The sequence below is a fragment of the Pollachius pollachius genome (assembly GCF_949987615.1).
Source record: "Pollachius pollachius genome assembly, chromosome: 5".
Taxonomy (NCBI): domain Eukaryota; kingdom Metazoa; phylum Chordata; class Actinopteri; order Gadiformes; family Gadidae; genus Pollachius; species Pollachius pollachius.
In genome coordinates, this window is record NC_136938.1 from 24,719,866 (window position 1) to 24,737,500 (window position 17,635).

Consider the following 17,635-nt stretch of genomic DNA (forward strand, 5'->3'; position numbering starts at 1 on the left):
ACACACGCAGAAAGTCATAGACACGTGGCAAGACACACACACACTGACCACAAAAATGCAGTAGTGTGTAATAAAAAGGGGATCTGGAAAAGGTAGAATTCACATCAATGACTTCTTTGTCTGCGTGAAATGTTGGGAGGTTTTTATTTATCATAAACAACGGGTCATGCTTTAACTAAGTATACTCGACGATAACAGTTCAGATAGCACAATCTTATCAGAGAACACAAGGAGCTCATAAAATGACCACGATTACAATGCTACAGCCAGTTCTCGTTTCAAATTTCCGTTGGGGGTCAAATTGTTTGTTTTTGTTATGTGTATTATGAGTGACAATTACCAAAGTACCTTGGGTTGCAAGATATGAAAGAAAAGGCACACAAACACAGCATGCTGCAGCAATGGAGGCAAGCACACAAACTTACTGGATCAACTGAGAAGCTAGAGTCCCCCAACTTTGAAGGCATTGCTTGCTTCCGAAAAAGCTCTAGAGCTGCATTGGAAAAATGTGGATAATAGGTGCTCAAATTGATTTCAAGACAGTTTATAATTTGCAAACAATGAATAAATTGCAAACCTTTACAATAGCTGATCAACTAACAGTGTTGGACTTGTTCTTGTTTTTTTCCTCATAATATAATAATTTTGCCCGTCTCAAACTATAATGATGCACTCTTTTTGTACTGCGCTGGGGTTACTTCAGTTCCGTCAACCTGGCAACCCATGTAGTATTAATTTCAAACACTCTGTGTCAATGTGATATATTGTACCTTTAAGAGTTTATTACCTGCCATATATATTTATATACTTATATTCAATATTTTTGCCTTTTTATTTTTGCTCAATGCGGCACTATAATATTAGTAAGAAAATACTTAAAAAATAAGGCAGAGAATAAAACACTGTTGAAGGTCACACACAAACAAAACAAAATTGCATTCACATCACAAATGAGTTCAAATCAGACCGTTTCAATAGAAAAATCAGGTCTTTCTGCATGGAATTATTCAGCTCCCACTCATCACGTATTAAAACACACTGCCATCTTTATACATATAAACACTCTGAGAGGACAGAAGCCGGCGGCTTCTAACCCACGCCAGAAGATGATGTTATCTTCATGTTGTTTGGAGACTGTGGCGGTGACCTCAGAGACCAGTGTTCTCTGCCTCGTCGTTCTGATAGGATAGGTTGGTTAGGCCCGTAGCTTGTGGTGTATAGGGGTTTTCCACCTTGCTCTCCGGCTGTTTGCTGAGAACAAGAACACCTATGATATTACCTTACTGCTAGAGGTGCCTGTGCCTGTGTGTGTGTTGGTGTGTGTGTGTGTGTGTGTGTGTGTGTATTGATGCTTTTTGTGTTTGTTTGTTTGGGTGTGAGTGTGTGTGTGTTTTTGTTTGTATACGTCCATGTGATTGGATGCTTTTCCTGTGCAAGTGGGCGTGTGCTATTCAATTCTTGGTATATGTCTGTGTTTGGAAGCTTGATGTGTGTGTCTGTATGTGGATGTATGTGGATGCTTTGTGTGTATATGTGTGTGTGTATGTGTGTGTTTGTGTGTGTGTGTTTTGATGCTTTGTGTGTATGTCTGGATGCTTTGTCTGTTGTGTGTGTGGGTGCGCCTGTGTGTGTGTGTTTTTGTGTGTATATGTGCATTTATTTGGATGTTTTTTGTGTGTGTGCGTGTGTGTGTGTCTGTGCGTGTTTGGATGCTTCTTCTGTGCATGTTAGTGTGTGTTATTAGATGCTTTGTATGTTAGTGTGTTTGAAAGCTTGATGTGTTTGTGTGTGTGCGTGCGTATGTGTATGTGTGTGAGTGTGCCTGTGTATTTGTGTGAGTGCGCGTGTAAACATGTTTGTGTGTGTGTGTGTGTGTTGTATAAGACTCACTTCTTCCTCGACCTGATACCAGAGATGACGAGGTATGCTCCCACCAGAACTACAATTCCCATGACCACCCCGTACACCACCAGCCACACGGTGACCGGTTGCTCCACAGGGGGCGCCAGCGTTGCCGGAATACCTTGGAACTCCAGAGTCTTGTCGTCCAGCATGAAGGCGTCGTTGATCCGGCCTCTGGATAACCTGGATTCAGCGTTGAAACAGTCAACCGGTTCAATACAAACAAAACAAGCCTTAAAACTCAGTCAAATACCATACATAGTCATGTTTTTTTTTTTACGTTTTTTATCAATATGTAATTTAATTCTAATGAACTAGCCATAAGCAATGTTGGGTAGCGTTACTTAAAAAAAAAATACTTGTTACATTGCAAGATTACTGCAATTGAAAAGAAACTTGTCACGTTACAGCGCTACTACTGGGACAAGTCAATTTAAAAGTATTTTGCATTGCAAAAAATGTAAACCCTTTTGCGATTCCTTGCACATATCGGTAAAAAAACCCATAAAAACGTCACGCACCACACAAAACACACTGGCCGCAACTAACGTAAACTGACGATATGTAAGCTGTCTTAACATAAGATGACTTTTGCGCCAAATGACTTAACGTAAGCTGACTTTACGTAAAATGACTTTGCGTAAACTGACTTTACGTAAACTGATTTTCCGAACTCTGACTATTAACGTAAGCTGACTTTTCATAAACTGGCTTCACGTAAACTGACTTCACGTGATCTGACTTTACGTAAACTGACTTAAGATGAGTCTACTACCCATTCAGCTGTAGCTAACTTCATAACGGCTATTTCAATCATGGTGTAGCATTGGCCCGAAATCTGACCACCAATTTAAAGTTTAGCGTCATCCAGACCTAAGTCTGTCTCCCAGATAATGCGGTCATACATCTGTATGGGCAGCGACGATAAGAACAGCTTGGACCTTACCGTATGGCCGCCTCCACCTCATCCCTCCTGATGAACAGAGACGGGCTGGACGGGTCGGCCACCTGGATGAAGAAGGAGATTCTGGGTGTTTCACCATAGGTCCAAACGTCCTCCGCTCTGAAACAGACCCCAAACAGTTAGTACAGGAACCAGGAACGCGGGTATCTTAAAGTGAGAGTTAGTTGCTTGTGATAAATATTATATATATATATATATATAATACTGACGTGAAGGCGGGAGTTTTGTTCGTCTGGCTGGTGTAGTACTGTCTCATGGCGTACGCGATGTTGGTCTTGAACAGGTACAGCTCATTGTCATTCCACTGGTACTACAGACATACAGGTAAGTACACAGACGGGTCATTAAGGAGCCGATAAGAGTTAGACTGTAAAGAGACAGGTCAATAAGGAGGAGGTAGAGGTTAGACAGTAGATCAACCATTCATTAAGGAGTAGGTAGAGGTAAGACAGAACAGAGACCGGTCTTTAAGGACCAGGTGGGGGTTAGACAGTAAAGAGACAAGCTATTAAGGAGAAGGTGGGGGTTAGACTGTACAGAGACAGGTCATTAACGAACAATGGAAGTTAGACAGTACAGAGACAGGTCATTAAGGAGCATGTAGGGGTTGGACTGTACAGAGACAGGGGTTAGACAGTACAGAGACAGGTCATTAAGGAGCAGGTAGGGGTTAGACAGTAAAAAGACAGGTCATTAAGGATCAGGTAGGGGTTAGATAGTACAGAGACAGGTCATTAATGAGCAGGTTAAGATTAGACAGTGAATACAGCGATGGATACTTACAGCATCCGCACCCAAGGCAGCTTTCAAACTAATCCGCACTTTGATGCCATTTGCTGAGTCTACAACACAATGCATGGGACAGTCGTAAATACACTTGACACATCAAATGTCGTTCCTGTTACCTGTTTTGACCAAGGTATGTGATGAACACAAAGATATAGCGGTGAGATATTTGGAACTTCCATAGTCTAACTATTGCAGCCTAATTATAATTCACCAAACAAAATGAATAAACCATTATAAGTGTGCTTTTAACACTGCTTAGTGCATCTATTAATCTAAGAATTCAGGCCACAAGATTCAGTTGTTGAATGCTTCTCAAACGTTTGCTGATAACCTTCCACTTATTGGTTTAACACTTGTAATGTCAGCTTCTGGTGTTAACAGCGTGGCATGGCATGTGGTTGGTTTTAGTAAAAGAAGTCGAGGATCTGAATCGGAGAATCTGGATGACAGCAATGTCAAAAACAAAGCACATGTTCAACCAATGCAAAAATAGCAGTGGAGTCCATTTTAGGTGAGTTAGAGATGAACTCACAGGGGTCAATGTTCTTCTCCCAGCCCACTCTTTGGTTGTTCTTCTTGTTCTCGACCACCAGCCAATCATAGAGGGTTTTGAAGTAATCCAGTAGTGGTTTGGCGTCCATCTTGACTTCCCCTGAGATCATTTTCAGAGCTTTAGTCCATGACGTCGACCTGCCCTGCGTCAGCATGGTCCTACAAGGAGAAGGGAATTGTTATAGTAGGACTACTACTACTACTACTACTACTACTACTAATAATAATAATAATAATACTGCTACTACTACTACTACTACTACTAATAATAATAATAATACTGCTACTACTACTACTGCTACTGCTACTACTAATAATAATAATACTGCTACTACTACTACTACTACTACTAATAATAATAATAATACTGCTACTACTACTACTGCTACTGCTACTACTAATAATAATAATACTGCTACTACTACTACTACTACTACTAATAATAATAATAATAATAATACTGCTACTACTAATAATACTGCTACTACTACTACTACTAATAATAATACTGCTACTGCTACTACTGCTACTACTACTAATAATAATAATAATAATAGTGCTACTACTACTACTACTGCTGCTACTACTACTACTGCTACTACTACTACTAATAATAATAATAATAATAATAGTGCTACTACTATTACTACTGTCGTGTTCTTGAAGAAAGTGGTTCAATCCGGGTCGCTTTTAACTCACTTTATTTGTTAAAGTATTTCGGTATGGAAACTATGAAGCAAAAGGAGGGATTGTATTTAACACGCGTGGAGAGAGATACCGCAGAGCTATCTTACAGCCCCGGGGGGCTTTCCCCGGGGTTCTCAACGGGTCTGCCATATGTCTCCGACCTCATCTGACTTCCGCTCCCCGTTTGTATCAAGTAGGCGTGGCCTATGTGAAGTAGGAGTGGCCTATGCAAAGTAATTACAGCTTATATGTTCGATTCTGCTTCCTTGTGGCTATGTGGGGGCAGCTTATGTGCTTAAAATACGTAACACTACTACTACTACTACTACTACTACTACTACTACTACTGCTACTGCTACTGCTACTACTACTGCTACTACTAATAATAATAATAATAATAGTGCTACTACTACTACTACTGCTGCTACTACTACTACTGCTACTACTACTAATAATAATAATAATAATAGTGCTACTACTACTACTACTGTCGTGTTCTTGAAGAAAGTGGTTCAATCCGGGTCGCTTTTAACTCACTTTATTTGTTAAAGTATTTCGGTATGGAAACTATGAAGCAAAAGGAGGGATTGTATTTAACACGCGTGGAGAGAGATACCGCAGAGCTATCTTACAGCCCCGGGGGGCTTTCCCCGGGGTTCTCAACGGGTCTGCCATATGTCTCCGACCTCATCTGACTCCCACTCCCCGTTTGTATCAAGTAGGCGTGGCCTATGTGAAGTAGGCGTGGCCTATGCAAAGTAATTACAGCTTATATGTTCGATTCTGCTTCCTTGTGGCTATGTGGGGGCAGCTTATGTGCTTAAAATACGTAACACTACTACTACTACTGCTACTACTACTACTACTACTACTACTACTACTAATGCTTCTACTACTACTACTACTACTACTACTACTACTACTACTACTACTACTACTACTACTACTACTAATAATAATAATAATACAACTACTACTACTACTAATAATAATGCTAATGCAACTAACAGCACCACTATAAGTCCCACAGCATATAAGATGCTACATGCTACAACTAGTACTGCTGCTACTACTAATAATACTACTTCTACTAAAAATAATAATAATAGTACTACTTATATTACTACTAATACTACTACTACTTCTAATAATAACAATAATAATAATACTACGACTACTACTACTACTACTAAAGATAATACAAATATAACTAACAACACCACCAGAAGTCCCAGAGCATTTAAGATGCTAGGACTACAACTAGTATGGCTACTACTACAAATAGTACTACTGAAGCTGGTCCGTACCTGAGTTTGGTCCCGGCGGCAGTGGAGTTGGTGATGTCGCAGGTGAACAGCTCACCTGTGTGGCCTGCTTCTGCACACAGAGCCTTCTGGAACTGGAACTGGTAGATAGTCCTGGTGAAGTACCTGTTTCCCACAAGCACATAGAGAAACACACACGCACACACACACACACACACACACACACACATATGCAGAGATACACACACAAACACACAAGCAGATATACAAACACATGCAGAGATACACACACACACACACACACACACACATTAGAATATGAACACATATATATCAATGCATGACTACTACACACACACACACACACACACACACACACACACAAACACACACACACACACACACACAGGAATAATTAGGGGTCAGAAGGAGGTACCTGATAAAGGAGTAGTCTCCTGATACGTGGAACAGAGCCGGGGGATCGCAGTACGTCTCATCCCGTGGTACCGGCTCCACCACGCCGACCAGCTCGCGCCTGGTTGGATAAAGAGATAATTAAATACTTCAACACTGACGCCTAGTGGCAGCTTACTGGAATGTCTGCGTCTTTATTCGAGTTCAGACGTCTCAAATATTAACATTACCATTGATTATATTTTAAAGGTTGACATATTTTATAAGACAGGATACATGAGGACTGGATGACTTTATGGTCATTTATATTAATTTATTATTTTTAATAATTTAATAATTTTTATGTGTGAACTTAATGTGAGTCGCTTCTAAGCGTCTGATAAAGGCCCTAAATGTAAATGTAAATGAATGAACGAATGAATCAAATAGTAGGCCTTATCGTTGGCTATTTATAGGCATAGTATCAGTGCATTACTGTGTGTGTGTGTGTGTGTGTGTGTGTGTGTGTGTGTGTGTGTGTGTGTGTGTGTGTGTGTGTGTGTGTGTGTGTGTGTGTGTGTGCGTGTGTCCACCTACTTCATCTCCCACCAGCGCTTCATCCACTGGTTCTTGGGGATGCTCTCGTTGAAGACCTGCCAGCGCCACTCCTCCAGCATGTAGGTGAAGGGAAGCGTGGCCACGATGGTCAGGGCTTGCTTCATCAGGAAGTTGATCTCCGTCTCTGGACCGCAACAACAAAGAGACAAAGTTCCAATGAATTTGTTCACAAATGAGTTAACAAAATTAAATGTTGTTAAACACACTTATTGTATGTGGCACGCCCTGGCAGTCAAAAAATCGAAACCATGACTAAGGCAAGCTATTTATTTTAATTTTTTTACACACGGCAGAGTAAATGCTGACCTAGGAACAACATAACGATAGGCCGATGTGCGACATTCCCAAGAAGCCACTAAAGCATATAAACCAAAGATTTGATATCTGCCTTCTTTATCGCCATGATCCACCCTGGGATAAGACTTCGCTCTGGGAACAGCCACCCCTGGACCCGCCGAGGCTCATGCCTTATCGACTGGATGCTTTCATTTTGTTTTTTAGTTTTACTTGTCTGTTCCTTGTAGAGCCATGGCTCTAATCTAAACTCCCTGTGGAACCCACAACCGTTCTCATGGACAGTACAGAAAACAATGTCATAAAACCCAACCTATTCTGTTAGCCTCGTAGCATACTTGCGTTAAAGGTCATATTTAAAAGTCCTAATTTAAGGTTAATCTTGTATGTAGCGTCAAAAATAGATGAGGCAGATAGTGATTATGGAATGTAAAAAGCGCTCTGATTGGCTTAGGATATAGCCAATGGGGCACATTGAATCGACAGCGTTAGGAAAGTACAGCTAGCTACAATTTGGCCAAAATATGACTTAGGCTATTATGATATGAGGCTTACAATACAATGCATGGTAAGGAACTCATGGTATTTTAGGTACATTTACATTAATATTTAGGGCATTTAGCACAACAAGTACATTTGTCGGAAGAAGGAGAAATACCAATATATCGCTGTCGATGCAGTAAGGATGTTCATAGAACCAAGTGCAAAGCTCTAACAATCACTACCCGTTCCCCGTTGACAAAGACACAACAACAAAGACCTTGAGGATAAGAGACATGTCAGATGCATGTCATTAAGGAGAAACTCGTACCTTTGTCGGCGGTGAAGCCGGCGGGCAGGAGCCCTAGGGACTTGAGGTGGTCGGGCGTGGCCGCAGACAGGGACATGATCTCGCCCACGGCCTCGTGGAAGCCCTCGTTGGCCCCGTCCCGGAGCAGGTAGGACAGGTTCTGGTAGGCCGTCTGGTACTGGTTGTGGCCCATCTCGTGGTGCGCTGTCAGGAAGTGGTCCATGTTCACCTGGGTGCACATCTTGATCCTGGGGAACAGTGTGATAGTTAGCCTCATAGCATAATGAGATAATTAACCTCTTAAACTCGAGGTTCCCCAGATTTGGGAAGACCGTGATCACTCTCGCAGCAAAAGGCGTACAACACTGCCCTTATTACCGTATTTCCCGCACTATAACGCGCACCGGATTATAAGGCGCACCTTCAATGACTGACCTATTTTAGAACTTTTTTCATAAATAGGGCGCACCGGATTATAAGGCGAATAGCATAGAAGATACTGCAGTCAAACGTTTGACTGGGGATGCGTTATGCATCCACTAGATGGAGCTGTGCTAATTGTATAGCTCGTCACGCGCAACGCAACTGTGAGGACGAGTTGCTGCATTTAGCAGATATAAAACTGGAACCTTTATGACAAAAAAGTAAAGCACAATTACGCAGTTCCAAACCTTCGATTTTTTAAATATCTTGCAAACGTGAATGATACAAAGTAGAGCATCACACCCTCGAATCTTGTAGTGTGGCCAGTCTTCCGCCTGATTTCCTGGCTCTGTGATCGTATAGTGTGACCTTCCGTGAGTAAGCGCAGTAAAATGCTGTGTGCACTGACTACGATAGCCGTAATGCTGCAAGCAGCGTGGCTTTATCGTAGTCGTAGTGAAACATTTTATTATTATTATTAAATTGTTTTTATTGGTTTTTCATACTGAAACATTTTGACAGAGCGCCGTTTACAACCAGTATGGATCAACCAATTAACCAATTGATCCATATATAAAGCGCTCCGGATTATAAGGCGCACTGTCGTTTTTTGAGAAAATTACCGGCTTTTAAGCGCGCCTTATAGTGCGGAAAATACGGTATGTAGAAATAGTCATATCAAATTAAACATGAGAAACTCCGCTACAAGCCCATATAAGTCATTTTTACACACACCAAACAGGACTCAAACAGTTAGCCTATTAATTAGACAACTTAGACAATTAAAAATAGGCTGGGGTTTAGGAGGTTAATGATTAGACAAATTGTGATGTCTAACCTAGCTCTACTCTCCTAACACTGCTGATTCAATGTGCCCCATTGGCTATATATATATATATATATATATATATATATACTTTCTCTGATTGATATATCAATCAGAGTGCTTTTTAAATTCCGGCCAAATATTTTTGATATTTTTATCTTATTTTATTATAGTATATTTTGGCCAAATTGTGATATCTAACCTAACTCTACTCTCTTTACGCTGCTGATTCACTGGGCCTCATTGGATGTATCCTAATCCAATAAGAGTACTTTTAAAATTCCCTAATCACTATCTGCCTAAGGCCCCGTTTACACGAGGACGCTAGCGGGTAAAAACGACAAAATATTTGATCGGAAGCGCCTTTCGTTTAGACGGTGACGGCGTTTTTGGGGCTTTAAAACGCAGAAATCTGAAACCACCCTCCAGAGTGGAAAACTTGAATACGCTCCGCCGTAGCGTTTCCGTCTACACTGCCAAGACGCAAAAACTCTACTCAGATCTGCTCACGTCGCGTACGCGTTTACGTCACATACAGCGCCAGTACAGGGAAATAAACAAACATGTTGGAATATTTCCATGCGTCGGACCGTCAAGCTGCTCTGGTAGCTCTAATAAACTTACAGGAGTCTTTCCACGAAATGTACAGGATATGTACAGATAGTATTACTGAACAGAGAAGGATCTGTAATTCTGTTTTGGTTTTCGCGGCGCAGATAAGAGAAGAAGGAAGATTCTACACATGCGCTCAGGCATGGTGGTGTTGTGTGATGGTGCATCACAGCACCACCTAGCCGCCTGACATGCATACCCAATCGAATTCCACAAACTTTTGCGTCACCGTATGCACGCAGATTTCCTCCCGAAAACGCTCGTCTAAACGCGGAATAAAAAGTGAAGGCGCGACGCCACTTTTGCGTCTTCTGTTCAGACCGTCATCATGTAAACGTAGCCTAAGTCAGCTATTTGACTTAGGCATTTTTGACCCTAAATACAAGATGAACCTTAAAATATGACTTACGCAATTATGCTATGAGGCTCACGATAGGCATTCCTACATAGTAAACATCCCACGATATGATCATATCGCCTTGTTAGACGGTGATATTGTTTGGTGGGAGGTGGACCGTGGATTGACTTCAAACAAACCCTTACCTACACCAACACTCTACACCTAAATGTAACTATCCTCAAGGTGATGTCTTAACGAATCCACTATTTATATCTTAGCATCACATTTTCTGCACATCGTATACATCCTATCCCAGGGGCGCAACTGCCTACTTTTTGGGGGGTATGCAGACACATAGCAGTGCCCCCCCCCCAAAAAAAACCCACCTAAAACACACTCTGATATTGAATCAAAAAAATAATTTTGAGTGCACCAGGACAGATATCCGGTGTTTTTTTTAGAGGCAGACTTTCTAAGATGCTCTGCCAGTGTAACATCCTACCGTGCTATGAGATCAAGGATACCCAGAAAATTTCCATTTCTAGGATTTCCTAACTGCATTTTTCCCCCTCAGTGGCAGGTTTCTTTCTGCAAGGAAGAGTATGCAGTCGATCACTCAAGTCAACAGGCTCTGTGGTTTTTTTTGCTCTGCAATTCGCTATCAATAGTTTTACCTAGGCGTAAGCGGGATGCCAATTCTTTTCACATCAGATAAGCATTTATGTGATAACCACTTGTTTCATGGTGCTTCAATATTTTTGAAAGACACTGCCAGTTTTTATACCCCACCACAAGGCGCGTGTCAGCAACTCTAGCTTTACCAAAAAGCTTACATGCAAAACAAAAGACTCTGTTAGAACCTTTGGAGTACAGTAACCAATAGGGGTGGGAAAAATAATTGATTCTTTGATGCATCGCGATACTGTGAAGAACGATTCAGTCTCGATTCAGACTTTTTTTTTTTGATTAACTTATCTGAATCGATTTTTTGTATCAACTTTATAACTCCGTTTTTACTGGGTCTATTCACGTAAAACAAAGATTTGCATAGAGATTGAAGCAAAACAAAATAACCACAAACAAGTTCCTTTATTTTTCTTGTCATGATCTGTTATATTGAAGGCTCCATTCTGATCAGTACAGTTGCAAGACAACAGTAACCTGTTGTTTTACTAGTAGTAGATTTAGCTAACCTGAATATTTACAAGCCTCCTCTTGATTCACTGAAAACTACTGTCTTTCAACCACTTTGAAAAGCTTACATCTTCATCCCTGCGCACTCCTTCTCCTTCCCAATCTTCTTTTTCTATGTTTTGACCCCGAGAGCTTTTTTCTCTGCCTCTCCATATTGAGGTACGTGTCATCAGGTGACAATACGGTTCAAATGAAAACACTCTGGCGCTCGCCTCTAGGTCGTGCTCGAGGGGGCGCCCACTGGAGCGCCGTGTGGGTAGGAGGGGGGGAGGGAGGCGAAGGAGCGGGAGGGCGCCTTATCAGTGACGGCCCTCTGTTATTGATCATCATATCATTTACACAAACGCTGTTAAATACAGAAAATGCCGACTCAAATAATTTTACTTCCATCGCCTTGGCGCCCCCTCTGGTGTGGCGCCCCTATGCACCGCATATAGGGCATACCTACTTTTTGCGCCACTGTCCTATCCTACACATATCCGAATGACTAAAGCAGATTCCTTGCGTGAATAACAGCTTATAATAAGTGTACATTAATTAACCATTAGGTAATGCAGTAATAAGAACTATAATAGCTAATTAATAGTCTAATCTACTGATTACTACTAATACTAATTTATAGATTATTTAACCCACTTGCCCTGACACTTACCCTAATGTAATACCCCTATGCTGATGCTGTATAATAATACCATTACTTATTAACTTTGTACCCTTATTGAAATACGTTCCCCTTATCGAGTATCTAATCCTAATCTATTTGTCAGTGTTCTATAATAATTATTTTACTACCAAGAGGCACATGGAAACAGTATCAGTATCATAACCCATGAAGTGGGCATTTAGAGCACTGACTCACTGATCTTCACAGACACCAACCCCGCCAAGAAACTCACAACTCAGCTCAATATAAGAGAAAACACAGCTTTTTCTGTAAATCAGTTCTCTCCTGGCAGTTGATTATTCTCTTATTGCAAAGGTTCAATTAAAAACAGGACGTGATATTCAAACGTTTAGTAGCATGGGATGCTAGGAATCCTTCTTCGAATGGATATTAATCCAGCGTGTGTGTGTATCTATGTCGGTGTGTCTGTATATATGTCTGTGTTGCTTTGCCTATATGTCTGTTTGTGTTTGCATGTGCGTGTGTGTGTGTGCGTGTGCGTGTTTCCACCTACTTCATCTCCCACCAGCGCTTCATGTTTGTGTTTGTGTGTGTGTGCCTGCATGTGTGTGAGTCTGTGTGTGTGTTCATGTTGGCCTTTGCGTGTGTGTGTGTGTGTGTGTGAGTGTGTACCTGTAGTCTTTCCCGTTCCCCATGTCCCAGGCGGTGGGGTGACAGACCACCTTGCGGCCGTCGGTTGGCTTCTCCAGCATAGAGTTTTTCCAGAAGTCGGGCTCCATCTTGTAGAGACCCACGGACACAAAGAACTTCTCTGCCTCTCTGAAGAGACGCTCCGGCTCCCATTTCTGGAAAAATCCAAGGAGCTTTGGTTTGACTTGAGTCCACATAACACCAAGTCTTTAAACTGTTCTCTAAGAACCTTGAATGGGTATCTGTGTGTGTGTGTGTGTGTGTGAGAGTGAGTGAGTGAGTGAGTGAGTGAGTGAGTGAGTGAGTGAGTGAGTGAGTGAGTGAGTGAGTGAGTGAGTGAGTGAGTGAGTGAGTGAGTGAGTGAGTGAGTGAGTGAGTGAGTGAGTGAGTGAGTGAGAGAGAGAGAGAGAGAGAGAGTGTGTGTGTGTGAGTGTGTGTGTGTGTGTGTTATAGTGTGTGTGTGTTGGTGTGTGTTTTTGTATGTGTGTATGTGTGTGTAGGTACATGTGTGTGTGTTTGTGTGTGTGTGTGTGTGTGTGTGTGAGTGTGTGTGTGTGTGTGTTTGGGGGTACCTGCTCGACCATAGCAGAGCTGACATCGATGTCCGGCTTTAGGGGGTAAGGCGTAGAGAGTGGGTACAGGCTGGTCCAGAACCGACCCCACATATCCCCTGTAGAGACAACAGAACCGCCCCTTTAATGGCTGTCCTCACTGACCCCGAAACACTCACACAGATGGTATACATAGGGTCAACCCAGAAACTTTTTACAGGAACTAAAAATTATTTTTAAATAAAATGCGTTATCGCGGAGGAGATGGCGTTATTATACTCCCAGCTGAAAGGATCTGAGCTCTGACTGTCTTCCGTTGCCGTCAGTCGCTATGGATACTTTGAGTGTCTGCTAACGGAGGGGCGGCTACGCACCCAGCAGGTGGGCGGGCAGGGGGCCCTCAGGGTGGATGTGGCCCCCGGGGTAGGTCTTAATCAGCTTGGATCTCACGTACGCGTGGAGCTCCTTGTACAACGGCATGATCTGGAGAGGGGAGAGAGACCTCCGTCAGCTGATCGTCCATCAGTAGAAGTTTATCCCCACACACACACACACATACCTAACCACAAGCACACACACACACACACACACACACACACAGTGTGGGGACACTGACCTCCTGGTATATGGAGCGGACGTCGCCCATCAGCTCATCTCGGGTGTAGCTGTAGGGCGGGACCTCCCCTACGGTCTCGTAGTTGCTGCGCCAATACGCTCCGTAGTCCTCAAAACCTGTGAGTTTATGTGTGTGTGTGTGTGTGTGTGTGTGTGTGTGTGTGTGTGTGTGTGTGTGTGTGTGTGTGTGTGTGTGTGTGTGTGTGTGCATGTGCAGTGGAGGAGAGTGTGAGAAAGATTTTATAATGACGGAACACGTCGTTATAACGTTCCTTCCTCAGTGTAATGTTGTGAAATACTTCGGAAGGAAGTTAAGTGAACAGGAAATGCAGAAAAAACTGATATGATATGCAATGAATGCGGTAAAATGTGGATAAAGGATAAAAAGCAAGGATGACAGTTCACAATAAACACTTCCAGGCAGACAGAATGAGACGTCACGCTTCATGTTGCCTTCGTCTCCTCACACCTGACCAAAGGTTGACCCTGCTTATCTTTACACATTAAGGAAAATACCGTACTTATGTGCTGTTCACTGTTCTCTTTCTACCTCATGTGTGTGTTCCTTGTGTTTCTTTAATACTTTTACTTTTCTTTTATATTGCACTGTTGAAGGAGCTTGAGACTTAAAGGACAATTCCGGTATTTTGAACATTGAGCCCCCTTTCGGGTTTGTCTAGGATGAAATAGAGTGGTTAACACCGAAATTTTGAATATTGGTCCTTTCTCGAGTATTTGGCTAATTTCGAATCACCCCTGCCTGCGTCACAATGGCTGGCTATGTGCATTCACAAACATTTTCATCGCCAGCGACTGCGTCTGTAATTGTTGTGCACATGACAAATAAACCATCTTGAATCTTGAAACTTCTTCTACGGAAAGTTTCCAACACATAACAACACCAACAGTGTGTGTAGAGGGTCTCATATCCAGTGTGGGGGAGGCTCACCGTTGAGCCTGGCCGCTTCGTTCTTCAGGTCCACGTAGTCCTCGTACAGAGGCCTCATCTTCCTCCCCGTCTCCCTCCTCCAGCCCTCCCACACGTGCAGGCGCTCATTGTAGTCCTTGCTGTCGGCCATCACCGCCTCCAAACCTGGGGGTCAGGGGGAGACGACGGACTGGACGTCCTCAACGTTCTGTCTTTCTTTCTCTGTCTTTCTGTCTTTTTCAGTCTCTCTCTTTCTCTCTGTCTTTTTCTCTCCTCTCTCTCTCTCTCTCTCCCTCTTTCTCTCTCCCTCTTTCTCTCTCTCTCCCTCTCTCTCTCTTTCTCTCTCCCTCTTTCTCTCTCTCTCCCTCTCCCTCTCTCTCTCTCTCTCTCTCTCTCTCTCTCTCTCTCTCTCTCTCTTCTCTCAACTCATGACTCAAAGTGAAATATCAATACACGCTTTACACAATGGCTATACTATTTTAAGTTGAATCAGAACATTTTGTCAATCAGATTGATTTGATGTGTTTGGTATCCAATACAAGTAGTCACTCAGGTATTGACAGGTGACTATTTTTTCTAGCAGGGTAGTACAGTAACGATAAGCTCAGGTATTGAATGGGGGATTATTCATCCAGTGGGGTATTACTGATAAGCTCAGGTATGTTATGTGGTGCTGAGCGCAGGCCTACCTGGTTCCAAAGTCTGGCAGTCCGTGGGCTTGTTCTTCAGACACACCTCGGCTGTACTGTAGATGGTGCTCATCTCACTCATCACCCTCCCCAACTGAGAACAACATGACACACCGCTAGGTTTCTTTGGTCGTTTTGAGATGTATACAAAATATGGAGACCGTAGTAAAAATAAATGAGTAAAGAATCAATAATATTAACATTCATTATAATAACAATACTAATATTAAAAAAAAGATAAAGAGGAAGAACAACAATTATCATAATAATAATATAATAAAAACGACATGATTATTATTAATAATAATAATAATAATACTAGTGCAGTCCATTTACCATATTTATCTTCTGACAAGCTTAATGTAAATGAACTGCATTGATATGTCGCTTTTCAAACCAGTGGCCAATCAAAGCGCTTTACAATATTGCCTGACATTGACCCATTCATGCACACATTCACACACCGACGGCTGTGTCAACCATGCAAGGAAGACAGCCAGCTCGTCGGGAGCAGTTAGGGTGAGGTGTCTTGCTCAGGGAAACCTCGACACCCAGTTAGAAGGAGCCGGGGATCGAACTACCAACCTTCTGGTTACCAGCCAACCCGCTCTACCTCCTGAACCACATGCAGCCCCAGAGTTAAAGTGATGGCTGCAGGCGTGCGGCGGTCTTACGTGAGCAGACTTGTCCGGGGACAGGGCCCCAGAGCCTTTGTCCTGCAGGGAGATGAGCTGCAGTTTGACCACCGGGTCTTTCACCTCGTGGAGTGGGAAGGCCAGGGACTCATTCGACATGCGGCCGTAGAATTCTGCCCAGACTGCGCCCTTCGCCGACTGCACACAACAACCATTGTCACAAGGGTCATAATCACTGGCCAAACATGGAGATTGAATCATTCTGTCATTCAGCTTCACGTGTTTTATCTAAAGCAATTTACTAGTGACGAGGAGAGCAATCTAAGATACAATCCGAATTGGAAGAAGCTACTTAAAAGAAGAAAACTTTTTAATCTAAACCAGGGAAAACAAGAGTATTAATTTGATTTAACCTTCATTCGTCAAGCTTAGTCTCAGTCAGGTGAAACATCTCTTTTACAAAAGACACCTGGCCTACACAGCAGCAGCATGAAACACAGTAAAACACGCCGTTAACAAATTGCAACACCACATAGGACACACTAGTATATACATTGAACCTGGGACACAAGAAGAAAGAGCTGCAACTAGCGATGACATCGTCAGACATCCTGCATCAGTTCCAACTGCATCTTAAGCGGAGCGGGGGAAAAGTAAGAGGCTTCGATCTGAGCCAACCACGTACCAATTTGTTTGAGTTCTCTTCGGTGATGTCTGTGTTGTACGCCCACGACGCCAGAGAGTAGTCATACATGATGGCCGAGGCGTTGGTGCTGAACTCCTCCAGGAACGCTTTGGCCCGGGTCTCCGTGTCCCCCTGGGCCCTCAGGCCCGGGGTGAACAGCGCCACCACCAGCAGCAACATGGCCGCCGCTCCCGCCATAACCCGTCCTGCTGTCGACATCTCAGCGGGGAAGTTCAGGAGACGAAACACACAAACCTGAGCACTCTCTGGCTTTCCCCCAAAACCTTCGGGGCCTCTTGGTGGAGAGGTAACTTAGACTAGTTTGCTACTTGCCAGAGGAGGAGCGATAGCCACAGTAGGTGAGGTGGTGATAATGATGTTCAAGGTGCGTTTCCATCCACTCTCACGCTCAGAGTGGAGATGGCCGGGGCGTCGCTGCACGCTGTTATACAGCCGCAGGTTTTTTATTATTATTGTTCACGGTGCTGCCTTGGCCTTTGATCGGAGTCGTAACCACACGCACTGAGGATGTTGTTAAGGAAATGCTGTAAGTCGTCGCTGGAGAAGG

The 17,635-nt window shown here is 43.0% G+C and overlaps 1 protein-coding gene across 1 annotated transcript; it reads right to left on the reverse strand.

The window, feature by feature from the left end:
* Nucleotides 1-39: 39 nt before the first annotated feature.
* Nucleotides 40-17,286, reverse strand: ace2 (angiotensin I converting enzyme 2; the record flags this gene model as incomplete). The annotated part of the gene is made up of 18 exons (XM_079737400.1): nt 40-1,251; nt 1,891-2,085; nt 2,849-2,965; nt 3,076-3,176; nt 3,650-3,708; nt 4,188-4,366; nt 6,202-6,324; nt 6,596-6,694; nt 7,150-7,294; nt 8,276-8,502; nt 12,947-13,119; nt 13,537-13,634; nt 13,890-13,998; nt 14,132-14,247; nt 15,080-15,223; nt 15,748-15,841; nt 16,422-16,580; nt 17,068-17,286. The coding sequence occupies 18 exons, from the start codon at nt 17,284-17,286 to the stop codon at nt 1,149-1,151; spliced, it is 2,460 nt and encodes an 819-aa protein (XP_079593526.1). The 3' UTR covers nt 40-1,148.
* Nucleotides 17,287-17,635: the final 349 nt, after the last annotated feature.